We start from the raw sequence: 17,298 nt of genomic DNA, 5'->3' as shown, positions 1-17,298 counted from the left end.
TTTAAATCTAATATTTACAAGACATTAAAGCGACCAAACAAAGCAAAGGGAAAATATTTGCATATCGTTTACATATTCAATTATATTTTCAAAAATCAAAAGTTCACAATTCTCACACATTCCAATATATTTTACACGTTAACAATTCTTACAATGCGCAAAATGGTAAAAAAGTGAAAATATTCAATTTAGATCTTGAAAACAGCATCCAGACCCCATGTAGCTATATATGATTAATAGTTTTCACCTTAATTGTATATCATGTGTTAAAAAACATAATAATTGCATTTATGTGTATGTATCTGCTACAGTTTTTAAGGACCCTGCAAGAGTCACTGTACTTACATGTACGCTGTGTCCATGAAGTCCCCTTTATGAGGCTAATTGTGGATCTAAATAAGCTCAAACTCAAATGATTTGATGTTCAACTACATCATGTACCAAGTGGCAGGACAGGGCTGGAGGGGCTGGTCGCCTTATGTACGAATGTAATTGAGTAAGACTGAACCGAGCAGTAGTTGGTTAAGCTAGATCTTGTGTCATGTGGACGATATGCATTTGGTTAAAAACTAAGTGTTACGAAAGTTTCTGTTTTTTGTCTGTTTCCTATTTGTATGTAGGGTAAAACACCAATCAGACGCTACAGCACATGCGCGGCGGTGGGAGGAAGCGGCATTCTGATTGGTAGTGGCTGTGGAGCGGAGATCGACGCCCATGATTTCGTCATCAGATACAACATGCCGCAGTTGGAGAAATATCGGGTAAGGTTTTATCACGGAAATACTTTTTGGCTTTAACCCGTTTGTATAAGGGGATAGCAGGCGCAATATTCGTTTCAGAAAAAGCGAATAAAGAATAAATAAAAAAACATAAAGAAGACACAAAATTTTACAAACGATAAGCTTAAGGGCGGAAAAAACGAATGAGGAATTAGAAAAACATGATAAAGACACCAAAAAAATGGAAAAGAAAAGGAAAACAGAAGAATGAAATGAAATGGGCAAAAGATACAGCGAAAAAAAATGAAAAAGAAGATACTCAACTGATCTTGTGGATGCCATCCGCGCGCATCAGTGTGTGTACTTGGTTCACATGAAAGTTGTTCATCCTGAGTTTATCATGAAAGTTGATATTTAACATTATCAGGACACTTACCATGACTTATACTCTTTCTAAGGATGATGTCGGAGTGAAAGTGAACCTAAGCGCCATGGATAACTACGCCCTGAGATTCATCAACCAGTCGCTGATCTATAACCCAACTTATATCACATCGAGATACAAGCAGTATAACAACTCTATCTTCTTCTACCCCAAAACAATGTGAGTACAGTTTATATCAGAACACTGATGAGGTGGTAGGTGTATAGTGTTTTTGCGCAGAGTATGCAAAAGCAATGCCTTGTTATATATGCATATGTAAATTGCCTCTGAAAGTTTAAACTCATATGCAAGGACGTTATACATTTAAACTTGCACTAGTGATAACATTTGCATCAGAACCAACTAGTCATGATCAATGTAGCCACGATTGCTTCCTAGACTGTTTGACTCATTGATTGATACAAGCAAGAAAGTGACTACCGGTTTTCTGTCACCATATTCATTCCTTTGAGTGGTCAGTTTAGACAGGGAATTGTAATGATTTCTTTGTCTGCATCTTAGTTACGAGCCCAAGAAGGGGATAAAAGGCCTTGGGTCGTACGCACGGCTGAAGATGTTCCGGAAGAACATTCGGGCATATGGTCACGTGAACATCACCATGGCTTACTCACTCCGGAACTTTAAAAACATCTCTGAACAGTAAGCTACATTTTACCCATTCGCCATGTATGTATGTATGTATGTGTGTGTGTGTGTGTGTGTGTGTGTGTGTGTGTGTGTGTGTGTGTGTGTGTGTGTGTGTGTGTGTGTGTGTGTGTGTGTGTGTGTGTGTGTGTGTGTGCGCGCGCGCGCGCGCGCGTGCATTCATTTCCTTTCCAATGATGCGGTCCAAAACATGAGTATGAACCTCATTTTCCTTTTCCCGACCACTGCTTCACTGCTACCCCAGGTTCATGAGACGGATCATCCCTGACTTCGACTCGCCCACGGTAGGTCTGATGACGTACTTGTTAGCGCTGACCTTCTGTGATCACCTGGACCTGTACGGCTTCTACCCTTTTATGGTGAGTCATTACGGATGATACATGTAAACTATGAAGTGATCCTCTCCATTTCCAGTAGCTGTATATAAATAATCAGATCTAGACTTTGTCTCGAGTATGTTTTTGGATCATGGAACAGTTTAATACCAATCTTTGCTATTGTTTTTGAAAATGTAGCCGGAAAATCACAATCAATTCAGTGAAGGTCTTAAGTTGTCAGAGACAAGCGGATGAAGTCCACATGGCTTACAAAAAGTGATGTGCACATAGTCATAGGAGGCGCTTCTACCGGTGACGAGGGATCCTTTTAATGTCAACTCTTGTTTTGAAGGCTCAGAGGCCATTCTTAATTGATGTTAAGACGTCTGTAACTTTTTATTGAAGTTTACTCTGGCTTTAAACCTGATGTTTTATTTATTTTCACATTTTTACAAGTCGAGACTGTAAACCATATCCAAGCCCAATCTGCAGTACCGATCCCGGCCGGTGACAAAAAAGGGCTAAAGGCTTTCAATTTGCCAGATTTGTTTTTCGCTCTCTTTACAATTAGGAATGGTGAAAAGCCAAAAATCTCGGAAAGTGGTTTGAATTTTTAGGCGTATGTACGACCATGCTCTTCTCTACTCAACAGACGGACCCGCAAGGGAAACCTATACATTTCCACTACCATATGGATCAACAGCCGGACAAGTTTAGCGAAGGCCAAAGTCCACATGCTTTCGTCAACGAGTATAACTTCATGTCTCTTCTGCACAAGAGAGGGGTGGTCAAGGCTACGGTCGGGAAGTGTCAAGTAGGGACGCAAGGGGGCGCAACCAAATAGTCTCAGTAAAATCTTGCGTTGTTAACCTTTACTGTTGTTATATAACGTTACATCTTAAACTTAAGCCGTTTTGAAGAACTAATTTTGCTAGTTACAATTCAGGTACGCTGAATATGTTAGCAATATAAATATTCATTCTATGGCAACAACGACAATGTACATTTGTTCATATATCATCAACAACATGGTCGTATGTTGATATACAGACAGAAAATTTAAAGCATACATGTATATTCCATGCAGCCGTTTTTGTATAATTTTAGCTGAATATACAATGGATAACAACTGCGAAGAAAGCTTGTTGGTAAGCGATTTATCATGTGTACGGATATAGAGTTTAAAATTGTAACATAATATTGACTATCGTCACAGATAAACTTACATTCAAATTACGAAGACTTCTGTCAACTATACAGTTGATACATCTTTACACACACACCTTATTTAAAAAAGAGAGTACATTGATGAAATCTTCTCATCTCTAACCCCAACACTAACCTTTCTCCTAAACTTAAGCTGTATGGAGGATTTTAAACGATTGCAGTAAGCCAGTTCACGACTTGAAATGTGGATTGGTGAGGCCCCTAACTTGTGAACAGATCGTTATGGTGCACCATGTTTGATACACGTCCAGACGTACCCACAATACACCATACTTCTCATAAGCAGCTCAGATTGTGAATCTGGTAATTGGTGGTCGACTGTGCCTAAGCGTCGGAGAACAAGAGGAACCCAGTGAAGCCTGTGTACTTGCCGAAACTGGTGGAGTATGGGTAAGCCTCGTCATTCAAGCGGAGGTGGACCTAGAATAAGAGAGAGGTGTAAGACTTGGTTTGCTTTAGTCATCAGATGTATGACTGAACATAAAGGAAGGCCAATAGTACGAAGACGTATTTATGAGGCTAATCTCCAAGCAGATGTTACATTCTCCTAGCTGCCCGTTTCTGTTTCAAATCGCCTCCCGGGTGTTGACAGAAACTAAATGATTTAGCTTTCAACATCAGCTTGGAGATAAGTAAAAGTTTATAACATCGAACATTGAGAAATATGTGAAAATATCCACAAACATAAATGTATGAAGTAAGTTGGAAGTAACAATAGAGAGAAGCGGTTGCCTTTAAGACCAAGCATAGAATTCTTTGACAAAATGAGTGACCAACTGAATCTTCAGCTTACCCTGTCCCCAGGATACAGATGGACGACCATGTCGCTTTGCGCGTTGCCCGGGTTCAGGGTGGGAGTGAAGATGCCCCCGCCCCCGTTCCAGTTGTCCTCATATATCCCGGCCTGCCCCGCGCCGTTGATCTCCAGGTACAGCGCCATGTCGTTTGTGTTGGAACGCTTCTGTCCGTTCCAGGAGAAGTAGTACGTTCCTGTGCTCACAATGATATAACAGAGCTGACTTACATAGCGTAATGATCCCAAGGCATAGCAAAAATGAATCCCGGGTCACAGTCATGAAAAAGGGAAGGGATTCTTTCTGCTGTTTTTCTTTCTTAAATTTCATAGATCGAAGTGACTTCGCAAATGCCGCTTATTAGCAGCGTAAAAGTAAAATGCCTCAGGCACCAGTATTTCTAACATCACATTGCAACTATACATATATACATTGTACAGACACACCTAAAATTTCATACTCGATAACCAGAGCCGGGAGGAGGTACAATGTTAACTACAATAACATCAACTGTTTCAAGTCCTCATCTGTAATAAGTGTGAAATACAGGTAGTCTGTTTTAAAATTCATCACTCAGATGTAACGTTAAAGTGACCAAAAATTTATGTCCCTTGCCAGCGGCCAGAAAAAAGAGACTAGGGTCGGCAGTTCCTAGGATAGGACTTACAGATGATTGACATCTTTTTCAAACGAGTTTTACAGTAATGTATTTGGCAATTTTCTTTAGGCGAGTTGCAGCAACGTGTTAACAGGACAACAAGGACTTGTCTTTGACATACTAGTATTACTGCAGCTTGATAGGATAGCTAGTACATGGCTCGGGATTCACTAGCTACGGGTCAGGAAACTTTCAAGAACGGTAAGGACGAAAATTACATAAAAGTAACGAAAAACAACAGAAGCATTCTCCAGTTCAGAAAAATATATTATGTATTTTGGTGGTTTCTATTCAGCTTCACCTTTCCTCTTACACTTTCAAAGCTCTAGAAGCTTCCCCTAATACATGGTTTGATGCTGAACAGAGGCCTCTGGAATATGACTAGTTTGTCTCATAAGAGTGACCAGGGGAAAACAATAGGCTAGCTCTCCAGCACTCTAATTTTGCTGCTACAATCTTCGGATCAAAAGATGCATAAAAAGGGAATTCATTTGCAGTACCATACCAAGCCGCAGGGGGTCTCATCTCTAAATCTAAGTATTTAGAGGTCTTATACAATATCTCTAAATACTTAGACCTTTAGCTACCTATGAATTCGAACCAATCTATTCAGGCCTTTCTCGGCTTATCATGTTTACAGCCACGCAACTAACATGCCCGAACGTTAAAGTTACCGGAAACATAACCTTCTTGGCGAAGGTAAGTATATAGTACTGCAGTACTACCTACCTCCGACAGGAGCCGTGAATACTCCCGTGTCCATATCGAACGCCCCTCCGGCGTTAGCGTACATGAAGTTCCACTGCATCGTCGTGTCGTTGGGGAAAGGGCCGAGAGGGTCCGTCCGAGCAACCGAGAAAGCCACGTTCGCGGAGGGTGTCGGGACGGGGTTACCGTAGTTCTGTTCGTGCTCTATGTTCGGCGGTACTACTACGTGCACTGCTGGTGAAGGGAACGGAAATATCATCATCATGACTTGCTCCTTGCTACGACTGATTGGGAGCGATCTAATTAGCATTATAACTGTATTGGAAAAAGTCGGGGGGAAGTCGGTCAGAATCATTTCCAAGCCCTCTCCTATATATGAATTTCTGTACTGGCCCCTTGTTTTTTCTATTCAAAACCCTTGGGCTCAGTTTCAAAATTCAATGTACTGTCACACACTGCTCCTTCCATTAAAGATTGACTCTTGAAAACTTGAAAGGCAATTCCCACTTAGTAGAACTGATGCCGCATAGTTTGGGGGTTAATAGCATATTTCGAAATTATGTTATTTCAAAGAAACATGTACATTGTATAAGTCTTCTTGAAGTCAGTCCGAACAAATATTAGTGATTCTATATCCATACACGAGACAGGCACGGCGACCAGCAATAGCCATACACGAGACAGGCACGGCGACCAGCAATAGTTTCGCAGTTGCAGTTTTTCAGTGCGAAAACATGAAACGCAAAGAAGTGAAAACGTACCTTCCATTGGAGAAAATTCCAGCCAATCCTTGCCAAGAACAACAACAGCACAGAAACACGCGCCTAGGAAAAGCACGGACATCAGGAAAAGAGGCTTGTTGTGCCCTCTTGCTTCCGAAATAACGTCCTTCATTTTCACTGAACAGGAATCAAAATAAGTACAGGATGTGGAGAGACCTCGCTAAGTTGAGCACAATCCACGTTTGGAAAGTTGAAGAAATGACGCCAGTCGCATGGCCTTTTGTTTTATACCGTCCCCTCTGTGTCTGTGTGCACCATGCGCAAAGCATGTGACTAACAGGCTTTTGTTCAAAGCTCCAGGGGGCTTGTACCATAAGTTACAATGAATGCGAACTGAACACCAGATAGAGAGACAGCAAAATGGTCATGGCATAATGTAGAGTGTTTGCATTAACCCAATCACGTCATGGTGTGAATACTCGCCATTCTAGATATAAAAATATACGCTGAATTTGCACCAAAAGGAAAGGTGGCTACTCCAAGCCTTTCAGCCGATAGGACTGGGCTAAACACTTAACAAGTGGTCACGAGACGGTAAATCGTGGCCTCGTGACTTTAAGCCTACATTTTACAGTCTCATCACGAATTCTCGGGTCATCATACCACTTCAATGATAATGAATGGATGACACTTGGTTAAGCACAGGTCACAACAAGAACATTTTGCAGATACAGTATACATTAGCTAGCACAAGAAGTATATCAATTAATCAGATTAGGCTTTTCCTCGCTTCTTTGTCATTTTCAAAAGATATGTAGGAGCAAACATGTTTAATATAGCTCCATTGTCCACCGAAAACCATGAACTGACACGCACATGCGAAGTACAGTGTCACGTAAAACACAACCTTACATCTGCTTGAAGATTTGTGGAGGCAAGGCATGGCATAACTAAGTTGGCGTCGGCGGTACAGTTTGTGTCGCATGGAGGTGAACTTATGTCACATAACTAGCCTGTGTGTATTTTAAAGATCAACTGTATATTCAATGGTCGTTGAATAGTTAAAAGTGATATTAACTTAATCTAAATTGTGTCTATAGCTAGTATCCGTCACTGATAGTAAAACCCTTTTATTTAATAAAATCTTACCAATAATACAGATGTGACTATAAAAGTAGGCCATTTCTGGTCATTGAATCGACAGACAATTAGATTATGAGGGAACTTTCATTATGCCAAGAAGAGGGGTAGTTTTTACTCCCCGTATCAACTCCTGAATTGGCCCTGTATGGTCTAAAAGTGGTATCCGCTGCCAAATGGTGTATTGTGTACTGAATATATATTACCTTCAATTTAGTACCATATGACTACTCTTTTTATTGGTTTCCCTGCAACTCCTTATAAAATTAAATTGTCCACAAATTACAGATCCCCCGCTATAGTATAACGATTTGCTCCGCCAGAAGTTGTAAAACGGGTTTTGCCTGCACCACACCCCCCCCCCCCCCTCGGCCTGATCCAGCCACACAAACAATGCTGACCTCCAAAAAGGTCAGTCTAGCTGGCTGAGTTCAACCTTTCCAATGGTGAGGCCCGCACAAGGGATTTAAAAGGGAAAAACAGACGTATAGTATAATGTGGAGTACATCGCTTCACACAGACGTTGGCATTAACACAGCAGGTCACAGCCTCGTAAGGTAAGGAGACGTTATTTCAAACATTTGGCTAGTAAAAATTATGATTGTTTAATCGCTGTTCAACTTTATGTGTCTGGATGCAATATTTCAAGGGCCTCCTGAAACAAAGCTTAAAGACAGCACTGTGTATTACGCAACAATAGTAGAGAAACAGGAAACGAAGACATCTTGATAAGACCGTTTTGTTGTTTAAACAGATCACAACAGATCCCTTTTGAGAAATGGGAACTTGTGTCGCGTCTTTTATAGTGCTCCAGACATACTGTGAGAGACGTGACACGAATGTCTTTATTAGTTTTATACCAAAAACACGTTCTTTACAACCGTTAAAATGTTCAGCGTTGTTCGGGACAGGTGTGATTTTTACAGAGGCACGAGCCTTAAGATGCACCGCTGATGTGAATAATTGTCTGTTCTTGTAATTAGCACCGACAATCCTTTTCTGGGGGGGGGGGGGGGGGCATGTATGAGTTACGTGTAGTTGATAAACAGACATAATTCTTACAGTCCCCCAACAGATTCAACTATGCGGTGTAAAAAGGTTTCTTTGCTCAATGTCGGTGGTTGGTTCTGTAACAGCCGTACGACAAAGCCGTACGATTAAAATCGTACGACATCCTACCACGAATGCAACCGCACATGTAAATTCGCACGGTAACTTTACGTATACCATGTGCTGTATATGTAGTCCATGCAGGCGCAAAGCTGGTTTTTAGTGGTTACAAAATCTGGGTGTGCCTCCAAAATCCTATGTCCAGGCATGATGCCTGCGCCATAAGTGTACCTACAAGTGTTTACAAAGCACACAGGATGACATAACTGACGCGCACTGACCCATTGTAGTGAAGATCCCACAAACATGACAAAGGACTCTTTTAACTCCTCTCCAAGCAGATGTTACGTAGAAATTCGTTGAGTTTTAAACTGTCAGTTAACGCAGGACAGTTTGCATAAACATACATTAGATATCCGATGTGTACCAATTTTAGGATATGTTGGTTTTTAAAGTCATCATCATATTCTGTATGTAGGTCTATGGACGTTTGTTTATAAGCCAAATCAAGTCAAGTCAAGTCAAATATCGAAGCACATAACAACACTATAACAAAGTACTAAGTTCTGCTTTCAATTGTTTTCATACCACCTCTTCCCTATGTGCTTATCAAAACGGTCGTTCCCTCAAACGTTCTGTTCCACCAAACCTAGCCATGGAAAAGTGAGATAGATTGATGTTTTATCGACTGGTGATTTTCGCCCAAGTTTCTCGATTTATTGTCCATCAACCCTCGCGTAAAATCTCTCTGCCAGAAAATGATTTAATCAATTTTCGTCAAGACAGTAAAAAAAACAACCGTGTAGAGTGGCATATGGTGTTTATGTGCATTTGTACACACACATACTATGGCAGTTCCGTGTACTTCAAGCAAAATTGGATGTTGCAATACACGTGGGCAAATATATGTTTTACGTAGTTACTGAAATGGCGTAGTGCATTGAAATTATATCCAAACGATCCTTATCATACCATCTGGGAACATATCATTTTCACAGCATTTTTGATCTTGACAACCCTCACTGCGACGAAATGTTATTAAGACTATATCATCTCGCCATGTGGTTCACTCAGCCAATAAACGACATGAGGATCAATAGTAACGTGATGAATCCTACGCAGGTGGCGTCAGTATTAAATATTTAATGATGTAGCCGCGGTTATGATATAGGGATGATATATGTATGCAGTTGCAATGCTTTTGTAGGCTCAGACGTTGGATAATTCTACTTCTTTGGAACACCATTTGAAGAGGTATGTTCTTTGCGATTTGCTACTTATAAACAGTCGCCAATCATTGAACGATACGTTATAAACGATGCCTTATTCTGCATGCAGAATGGTGGGTTATATTCAGTCTGGCTACTATAAAACAATGTAGCAGATGACAATGTAGCAGACAATGTATATTTCATTCTGGACAGTATCTTTTGTATGTCCACTTATACAACAAGGCAGTTCTTTTCTCAGTTTTAGACGTAAACTAAAGAAATAGACGAAGAGAGAACAAACGGTGTTACTTTTGTGTAACTGAAGTTTTTAGCAAAAGGCAGCACAAAATTCGTTTGCGATTGGCAAATTGTATTTCAGGATGTTGCGTGTTAGCAGAACCCAGTCCTATTCAACCACCCCTTCGTATGTGTATAGAAAGTATGATGTATAAAAACCCCGTACAAGACTGATTATCCTTGTAAGAGGAACTATATTGCATATACAATTTAAGCCCACCATTAATTGAATATGAAGTAGTTGGCAGACTCTTCTTACAGCAGTGGTCACATGAGGCATGTAAGATATATAACACTAAGATCCAGGCAGATATTGTAAAGGAAAGTCGTATACCATTTATTTGTTGCCAAGATCATACTGTATTGGATATACATGAAATGAGTCCAGAAAAACGGTCATCCCTTGGGCCCTGCCTTAACATTGAGATGGTATATTCCATGGCAGCCATTTTGAATGTCAATAACCGCCAACTAGGGCGTTAATAATTAAACCCTGATCAACCATGACTCGAAGTCATGATAACATAATTCGGTGTGACAAGCGCCTGTTTTAACAACTTAGATATCTGGTATGCAAGATTAGTCAAAACACTGCCCACTTGTACTGGTGCGGCTTGACAATCTGGAATCACTAGGCATTGGGCAGTGTAGTTGTCCTCTGAATATTGCAGGTCGTATATGCACCAGGTAAGGCGCCAACTTAGCAACCACTGTTCATTTCTAGTGTCGTGTAAGCTAAGTCATGATTTTAACCTTAGGCCCAGTTTAAAGGGATATAAATGGCCGTTACGGAATAGCAGGATGATTACTATGTAGTATGTTCAGAAGTGTGAGGCGTGCATGAACATGGCGGCAATGTGTTAACATTCGCACCGTGGCGGTAGATATCTATAGCAGGCTTCAGTTTATAGTTAAGCCCATAAAGGTGACGTACGCCCCATTATTAATACCTTCGTATCGAGGGCACCAGAACAAACTGTTACGATTGTGTGCATTATACTTTGTGCCTTCTCAGTGTATCTATTGTCTTGATATTCTAATTCTGTATTTCTTATTACGATTTTCAGTGGGCAACTGTCGGTCTACCGTAGTACCATATCACGTACTTGTGTTGACTTTAAGATATGTCTCCTTTTCTATAGGGTAACTTCAATGTGGATTTGAAGTTGGATCAGTAACTCTAGAAAAACAGATCATCAACTGCACCAACAAATATGGCGAGTGGTCCATCAGAAACCATACTAGAGGATTTTCTCTCTTGTGGAATTTGTTTAGAACCATACAAGAAGCCAAAGATCCTTCCCTGTGCTCACACCTTTTGCGAAAGGTGCCTAAAAGCCCACACGAAACTCAAGAGGAAGTTCTCCTGTCCTCACTGCCGGCGACAGGTTATTCTACCACCGGAAGGAGTGAAAGGGCTCGGCGATAACTTCTGGATCGGAAGCTTCCGCGATATCCTGGAAGCGCAGAGGCAGTCGCTGGGAATTGTGGGAGCCGGAAGGAAGCTGTGTCAAGAACACGAAGGGGAACAACTGAAGTACTTCTGCAAACGCTGTGACGTCACCATATGCTCAGATTGCATCATCTTCAACCACAATCAGCATGACGTCACCAAAATTGGACAGGTAATACAACAAAAGCGCGAAGAGATGGAAAGTCAGATCGAAGAGGAGAAACGGAATCTTCGGAAATTCGTGTCGAAACTTGACACCCTGGACATGGCGGAGAAGGAGATCCATGAGAGAAAACATGACGTCGACGTCCAAATCCGCCTCTGTGCTCAGAGGATCTTGGACGAGATTGAGAAAGAGCGTGACGCTTTGTTGGGAGAAGTTTCTGACGCAGCAAAGAAGAGAATAGAGGTGATATCTGAACGTAGGAAAGTCGTGCAGCAAGACTTAGCCGAACGGATGGCGATCATCGAACGAGTCAACAAAGCATCTGCAGCAGAGGATCTCGTTGAGATGATGTCAATAAAAGATACACTCAAGCAAACAGGCAGAACGGCAATCGATGACTTTGAAAATGACCTGACCATTCCAACCTTGAACGTCGTTTTCCGTGCGATGCAAGTCCCACTGGCCAACTTTAAACTGGGATTCATTGAAGAGACGGCAATTGATGCAGACAAAGGCAAGAAAAATGGCGGCTCCCCACACGACAATGAGAGCTTCTTCACACTGGAGGCTGTTGCTGTTCCAAACAGCCCGATCAACACACAAACTGACAACAAAACGTCACAACCTGATCAGACAGTTTCCGAAGAGGTTACTCGGCAATCATCGGGCGCCACCGGAGGCGATACGGAAAGTGACGAACTATTCCACGAGGTGGAGAGTCTGCTCCTCGAGCCCGTGCCGACATCAATGTCCGTACCGACACGGTTGCCAGTTCGTCCCAAAAATCCTTTCGGTGAGAGGGGAACAGGAGATGGAGAGTTCTGCTCTCCGGAAAGGATCGCCGTCTCGGAAGACGGAGACGTGTTCGTTCTGGACTGCGGGCTGCAGAGGGCGACCATCCAGGTGTTCGACTTGAACGGAGTGTTTCAGCAGAGGATCTTTTTTGAGGATGTGAACGTCAGGGCGATGACCTTCCGGGAGTATGAGAACCACATCATCGTCTTAGGTTTGCCTTTATAGAATTCTAACATAAGAGATTATTTCCGAACAGTTATACATTTGTTACATTTCACAGATAATACCATATGCACATAACACATACATAATGATAAAGGTGAGAGCACTTCATACACAAGAAATACAGTAAATGTTGAAGATGATAAAAATACTGATTGAAAAAAATAATAATTCCATGTACATATATATGATTGAAATAGGCATTAAAAAGTTACCACCGCTCTGAAACGCTTATTGTCTAGATGATAGTTGCAACTTTTCCCATGTTTAACTGATATAATTTTATTTCTGGTTGTTATAGGCAGCTCCCCGAAAGAGTCGTGCATGGTTCTACAAGAGTACAGCAAATATGGGTACCTTCATCGGAGCATGCGCCTTGGGATCCCCTTCTTACGTAAGGCTGACATCACAGAGTGCCCGGATGGAAACATCGCCATTGTGGACGAGAATTCTGGAAATGTGTACATTCTAGATCCACAGGTACATAATTAAGATCTCGTTTCGGAGTTTTTCATACGATTGGGGGGCGATATGACTCTTCTAAGACAGGCGCTTGTCTAAACATTGTTTTCCGGACAATTAAATGTTTCCAGTGGAAAGGAATACCTATCACTGACTGACATGCTCAGTTGACATTTAGTGGAAACGTTATTTTTGGTGAAAAGAGACCCTCATTGAAAGCACTTTTGCCCGAAAATTGCTATTTGTGGGGCATTGCTGCAAGGTCGATGCACGGTAAAGACGAATTTTCCTAGGATAATGATAAATACGGTAATAAATGCATCAATCTACACGTGTGCACTTCAAACCATGAACTATCTCCATGTATTTGTAATTCTCTTTCACTTTCCCAGGGAAAACGCGTGGCGACCTTTTCAGCAGACGACAACCCCGGCAGGTCTACGTCATGCTCCATAGCAACGGATCCGACCAATGGGAACATCGTGGTGACCTTGGCCACCAAGGAAAGCGTCAAGGTGTTTGATTCTTGTGGACGGTTTGACTTCGAGTTCGGTTCATTCGGTAACGGTGACGGCCAGCTGTACCACCCCACGGGAGTCTGCACGGACAACATGGGGAACATCATTGTGGCGGACTCGGGCAACCACAAGATACAGATGTTCGACTCGTCCGGAAGATTCCTCAGGGTCATAGCGTCAGACAGGGAGAAGTTGCAGTGGCCGCGGGCGATAGACCTGACCAGTGATGATAGGGTAGTGGTGGCAGACACTGGAGCATGCTGTGTGTTTCTGTTCCCAATGTACTTCAGATGACTTTTTCTGCTTATCAAGTGCCATGCTTAGATTTTACCTAGTAGGGGTATCCAACTGTCGGTAGGGTCCGAGTTTTGAGATGTATAGGTGCATACATATGATAAGTATAACTAGTTCTAGACTAAACCACAGTGCGGAACACTATCGTTAATTAAATGAAATATATGTCTGCATAGCTTCAATCACAGTTGGCTGCCTGAAACAAGATATTTAAGCTTGCTTTGATGGGTTCACGGTAGAATGTACGGCCCATAGATATGCTCCACCAGTTACACCCTGCTAGCAGATACTGGTATCACGTGATCTCTCCTTTGGTGATTAGGCTGTGCCTTATTTCGGTGTTTTGGTTCCTTTCGGAATGTTAGGTTGCATGAGCGCTATGTTTTATATATTGATATAGTATGAATATGGGTAGTAGACACTCAAAACATGAAAGACAACAACAACGCTGAGAACACATCCGTGTTTTACTTTCTACAGTAAAATTACTAAAAAGTAATGAAAACAATAAACGATTACTAGTAATCGCTTGTAGACTAATGTTTGACTAATCGTATTTTTAACCGTAGCCATAGGTCACCTTTTTGACTCAAGCTAAAGATAATCCGTACTCACAGTCCAACTCCAAATGTTTAAAACTCCATCAATATATTATTGAAAAAGTGGCCCCTATCAAGTTATTTTAAACTTACTTGGATTCAGATTCAATTAGTATATGAAACTAGAACCACCGTCCTTGTTTTTTTTATTTACCTTGTGACATGTTGCTATCCCCTGGGCAGTGATTTGCAATAAACCTATTACTATTATACTATCTGTGCAGTCCTACACACTGGAATCATTATCCAATAAGTAAGTAGAAACCGATATCTAAACACGTTTTCTATGCTAAACATAATCTGAAAACCAAACTGTTGCCATGGCCCACAAAGGCCAGCTCCTCTGTACAAAGACGAACATACCCCGATGAATTCGAAATTTTGCCTCGCCCCCCTGAGGAAGATCCTTAGAACTGTTATTACTGTTATTGAATTCAGGAGGGCGAAATCACCGCACTTGGCATAGTTAGCCTGGCGGGGATAGAAGCTTACAGTGCCGAAGAAACCCTGCTTGTAGCCCCGGTGAACAGATTACTCCTCCAGTACTTTATCCACGCTCTCCAGCAGCCCGTCTATTATCCTATTCAATGCGTTATGCTCTTCACGATGGTGAACATTGCTCTCTGTAAGAGTTACAAGAATAAAGAGCAGTATATAGATAAATTAGAAAGTGCCTGGAAATTCCACGTAAAGACTTCAAGTATATAGAACCATCCTGTACTAGTCAGTCTTTTTTAGAGTACGTAGATTATACTTTTCTATATAGAACATGGAACGTTACAAGTTGCCATGCGAGACATCATATGTATATGTTGAGCAGCTATTATCTGTTTGGAATAAATCATTAGGCTTACCTTTGCCTTGTTCTTTTACTTCTCGGAACATTGGAGCGGCCGTTACTTTCTGCAACAAAAGCAGACACATATATATTTGACCATAAAACAGCATCGTTGATTAGGATTTTAAATGGTCATGACCTTCCCATGACTCCCAACCACTCCCCAAACAAGGTTGGTGCTTTTTAGGGAGTAGCCTGTAATCTATCCTCTTCCAGCTCCAGTTCACACTTCTGATCGCATCTAAGAATGATATGACTTTCCTGGCTTTTTTACATTTTAGTCAGCTGGCATAGAAGACTTTATAGACTAGTAGGCAACGTCGCTGATCGATTTCCAACCACAGATGACTTCCTCAGTACTAACTCACAACAATGATCTGGAGAAGGTCGGAATGGTCAGGTATGTGTGACAGGGACTTAACTTATTCTCAATATACTGTACTTACCACAGCCTCAGGCAGGTCGACAGGTTCGACGGTAGGTTTCAAGTTGAGGAAGGAGTTAAGCAGATCCATGTCAACGCTGTTGCCTTTCTTTTCTTCTCCCTTGAAGTTATCCCTGTGATATACAGCTGCAGTAACAGCCTAGCAAAGCATGGCAGAAAAAGACACAAGTTACACGGAGTTTAAAAAATCTGATGCGTGAGGTATAGAGTGAGGTATAGAATTTTTCGTATGTCTTGTTGAATTGAAGTTCATTAGCTATGTAAATAAGGTTTTATTTTATTGATATAACATTTGCCTTCTGCTGCCACTCTATGGCGACCAGCATATGGAAATAACCTCCTCTGGCTAGAATTCATGGCCTTGGTGTCCATCTCTGAACTTAACTTCCAGTCCAAAGCTTAACTTCCTGTTACTCTTCGATGAACGTGGCTATGGTATGAGAAGTACACAATGCGAAGGTAATGAGTACATAGCAACAGTACTAACTACTTCATTAGGAAGGTCTATAGGTTCAATTGTGGGTTCCAAGTTGAGGAAAGAGTTCAGTAGACCCATGTCCACTTCGTTGCCCTTCTTGTTCTTTCTTTTCCCAAGCTTGTCTCGGAAATTCTCCTGTGCTGTGACGGCCTGGAACCAAGTAAGAATGAAATCCGTGAGTTGACCATAGTGAATAATAGACTTGGGACAGTTTGTGCAAGCGGTCAAATCTGACAAGTGTGAAATCAAAACGTAGCTCCAATCTTACAACCTTTCTACCTGGCATCTATTCCCTTTTTTACTTTGCATTCTTTGTTTCTGTCTTCTTTCTGTGATTTTTTTTCTTTCCCTTCTTGTTTTTTTTACTTAAGCTGTTAGAATAGGACTACATGTCTATATCCTGAAAACCCCGTCCCCACCCTTTGCACTTACCACGGCTTCAGGAAGATCCACAGGCTCAATGGTTGGTTTGAGGTTTAACATGGAGTTCAGAAGGCCCATGTCCATTCCACCTTTCTTCTTATGCTCAGCACTTCTGGCATTTCTTAACTCCTATGTAGGGACACCGGTACCAACCAGCCGCTTGTTAAAACAAGAGTCTGAAAACTCAAACCTGCTTGAAATATTTTGTTTTGTGATGGTGCGTATGGTGTGTTGTGGGGGTTGATATGGTTTGACGTTTGGCAAAATTATTCCATCATTGTTCTTAAGTTATATATCTACCTATGGTAAACAGTGAGATCCAAAACTACACCTTTCTGGTGTCCTCACCATTTCATTTTTATTTCCTATTGTTACACCTGCACCTGGCACATACATTGTATCTCAATGTGTATATAATGGTTCACACCATACAGAGGTGACAGCAATGGTCACAGTTGCTCTTTTTTGCTCCTTGGAAGATTTTGACCAGAATGCCCCAGCAGTTCTAGAGCAAGCTGCTAGAGGGCCCAAACATACAACACTTCTTCCTTACACCACAAGCTATGTGCCACCAAAAATCAAGACCATAGCATATCCATGTCAAAAGATACA

At 41.5% G+C, this 17,298-nt stretch overlaps 4 protein-coding genes across 8 annotated transcripts in view; 2 read left to right on the top strand and 2 right to left on the bottom strand.

The window, feature by feature from the left end:
- LOC118411930 (alpha-2,8-sialyltransferase 8B-like) overlaps positions 1 to 3,638 on the top strand; it is an 8,717-nt gene extending 5,079 nt beyond the window's left edge. For all 3 annotated transcript variants that reach the window (XM_035814445.1, XM_035814447.1, XM_035814448.1), the window contains exons 5-9: positions 621 to 761; positions 1,178 to 1,323; positions 1,666 to 1,803; positions 2,054 to 2,168; positions 2,779 to 3,638. In XM_035814445.1, the coding sequence (XP_035670338.1) occupies positions 621 to 761; positions 1,178 to 1,323; positions 1,666 to 1,803; positions 2,054 to 2,168; positions 2,779 to 2,970 (732 nt within the window). In that variant the 3' untranslated portion in view covers positions 2,971 to 3,638. The remainder of the gene's footprint in view (positions 1 to 620; positions 762 to 1,177; positions 1,324 to 1,665; positions 1,804 to 2,053; positions 2,169 to 2,778) is intronic.
- LOC118411970 (cerebellin-3-like) lies at positions 3,109 to 6,711 on the bottom strand. 2 transcript variants are annotated; one of them, XM_035814505.1, is made up of 4 exons: positions 6,275 to 6,711; positions 5,535 to 5,747; positions 4,147 to 4,343; positions 3,109 to 3,773 (listed from the first exon to the last, which is right to left on the bottom strand). In XM_035814505.1, the coding sequence occupies exons 1-4, from the start codon at positions 6,405 to 6,407 to the stop codon at positions 3,678 to 3,680; spliced, it is 639 nt and encodes a 212-aa protein (XP_035670398.1). In that variant the 5' UTR covers positions 6,408 to 6,711; the 3' UTR covers positions 3,109 to 3,677. The 2 variants fall into 2 exon arrangements, with proteins under 2 accessions (XP_035670398.1, XP_035670399.1); XM_035814506.1 differs by having other exon boundaries at positions 5,535 to 5,744; positions 6,275 to 6,710.
- Positions 6,712 to 7,748: 1,037 nt separating this feature from the next.
- On the top strand, positions 7,749 to 14,338 carry LOC118411924 (tripartite motif-containing protein 3-like). 2 transcript variants are annotated; one of them, XM_035814435.1, is made up of 4 exons: positions 7,749 to 7,932; positions 11,136 to 12,618; positions 12,931 to 13,109; positions 13,484 to 14,337. In XM_035814435.1, exons 2-4 carry the CDS (start codon positions 11,208 to 11,210, stop codon positions 13,901 to 13,903), a joined length of 2,010 nt encoding a protein of 669 aa, XP_035670328.1. In that variant the 5' UTR covers positions 7,749 to 7,932; positions 11,136 to 11,207; the 3' UTR covers positions 13,904 to 14,337. The 2 variants fall into 2 exon arrangements, with proteins under 2 accessions (XP_035670328.1, XP_035670329.1); XM_035814436.1 differs by lacking the exon at positions 7,749 to 7,932 and adding an exon at positions 9,371 to 9,739 and having other exon boundaries at positions 13,484 to 14,338.
- Positions 14,339 to 14,422: 84 nt separating this feature from the next.
- The window catches only part of LOC118411973, a 9,057-nt gene continuing 6,181 nt past the window's right edge, over positions 14,423 to 17,298 (bottom strand). Inside the window, exons 3-7 of the mRNA XM_035814511.1 lie at positions 16,696 to 16,815; positions 16,273 to 16,413; positions 15,787 to 15,924; positions 15,357 to 15,405; positions 14,423 to 15,125 (exon numbers count right to left, since the gene is read on the bottom strand). Coding sequence (XP_035670404.1) covers positions 15,034 to 15,125; positions 15,357 to 15,405; positions 15,787 to 15,924; positions 16,273 to 16,413; positions 16,696 to 16,815 — 540 coding nt within the window. The 3' untranslated portion in view covers positions 14,423 to 15,033. The remainder of the gene's footprint in view (positions 15,126 to 15,356; positions 15,406 to 15,786; positions 15,925 to 16,272; positions 16,414 to 16,695; positions 16,816 to 17,298) is intronic.

Source organism: Branchiostoma floridae, chromosome 3 (genome assembly GCF_000003815.2).
Source record: "Branchiostoma floridae strain S238N-H82 chromosome 3, Bfl_VNyyK, whole genome shotgun sequence".
NCBI lineage: Eukaryota > Metazoa > Chordata > Leptocardii > Amphioxiformes > Branchiostomatidae > Branchiostoma > Branchiostoma floridae.
This window is presented reverse-complemented; position numbering and strand designations above follow the sequence as displayed.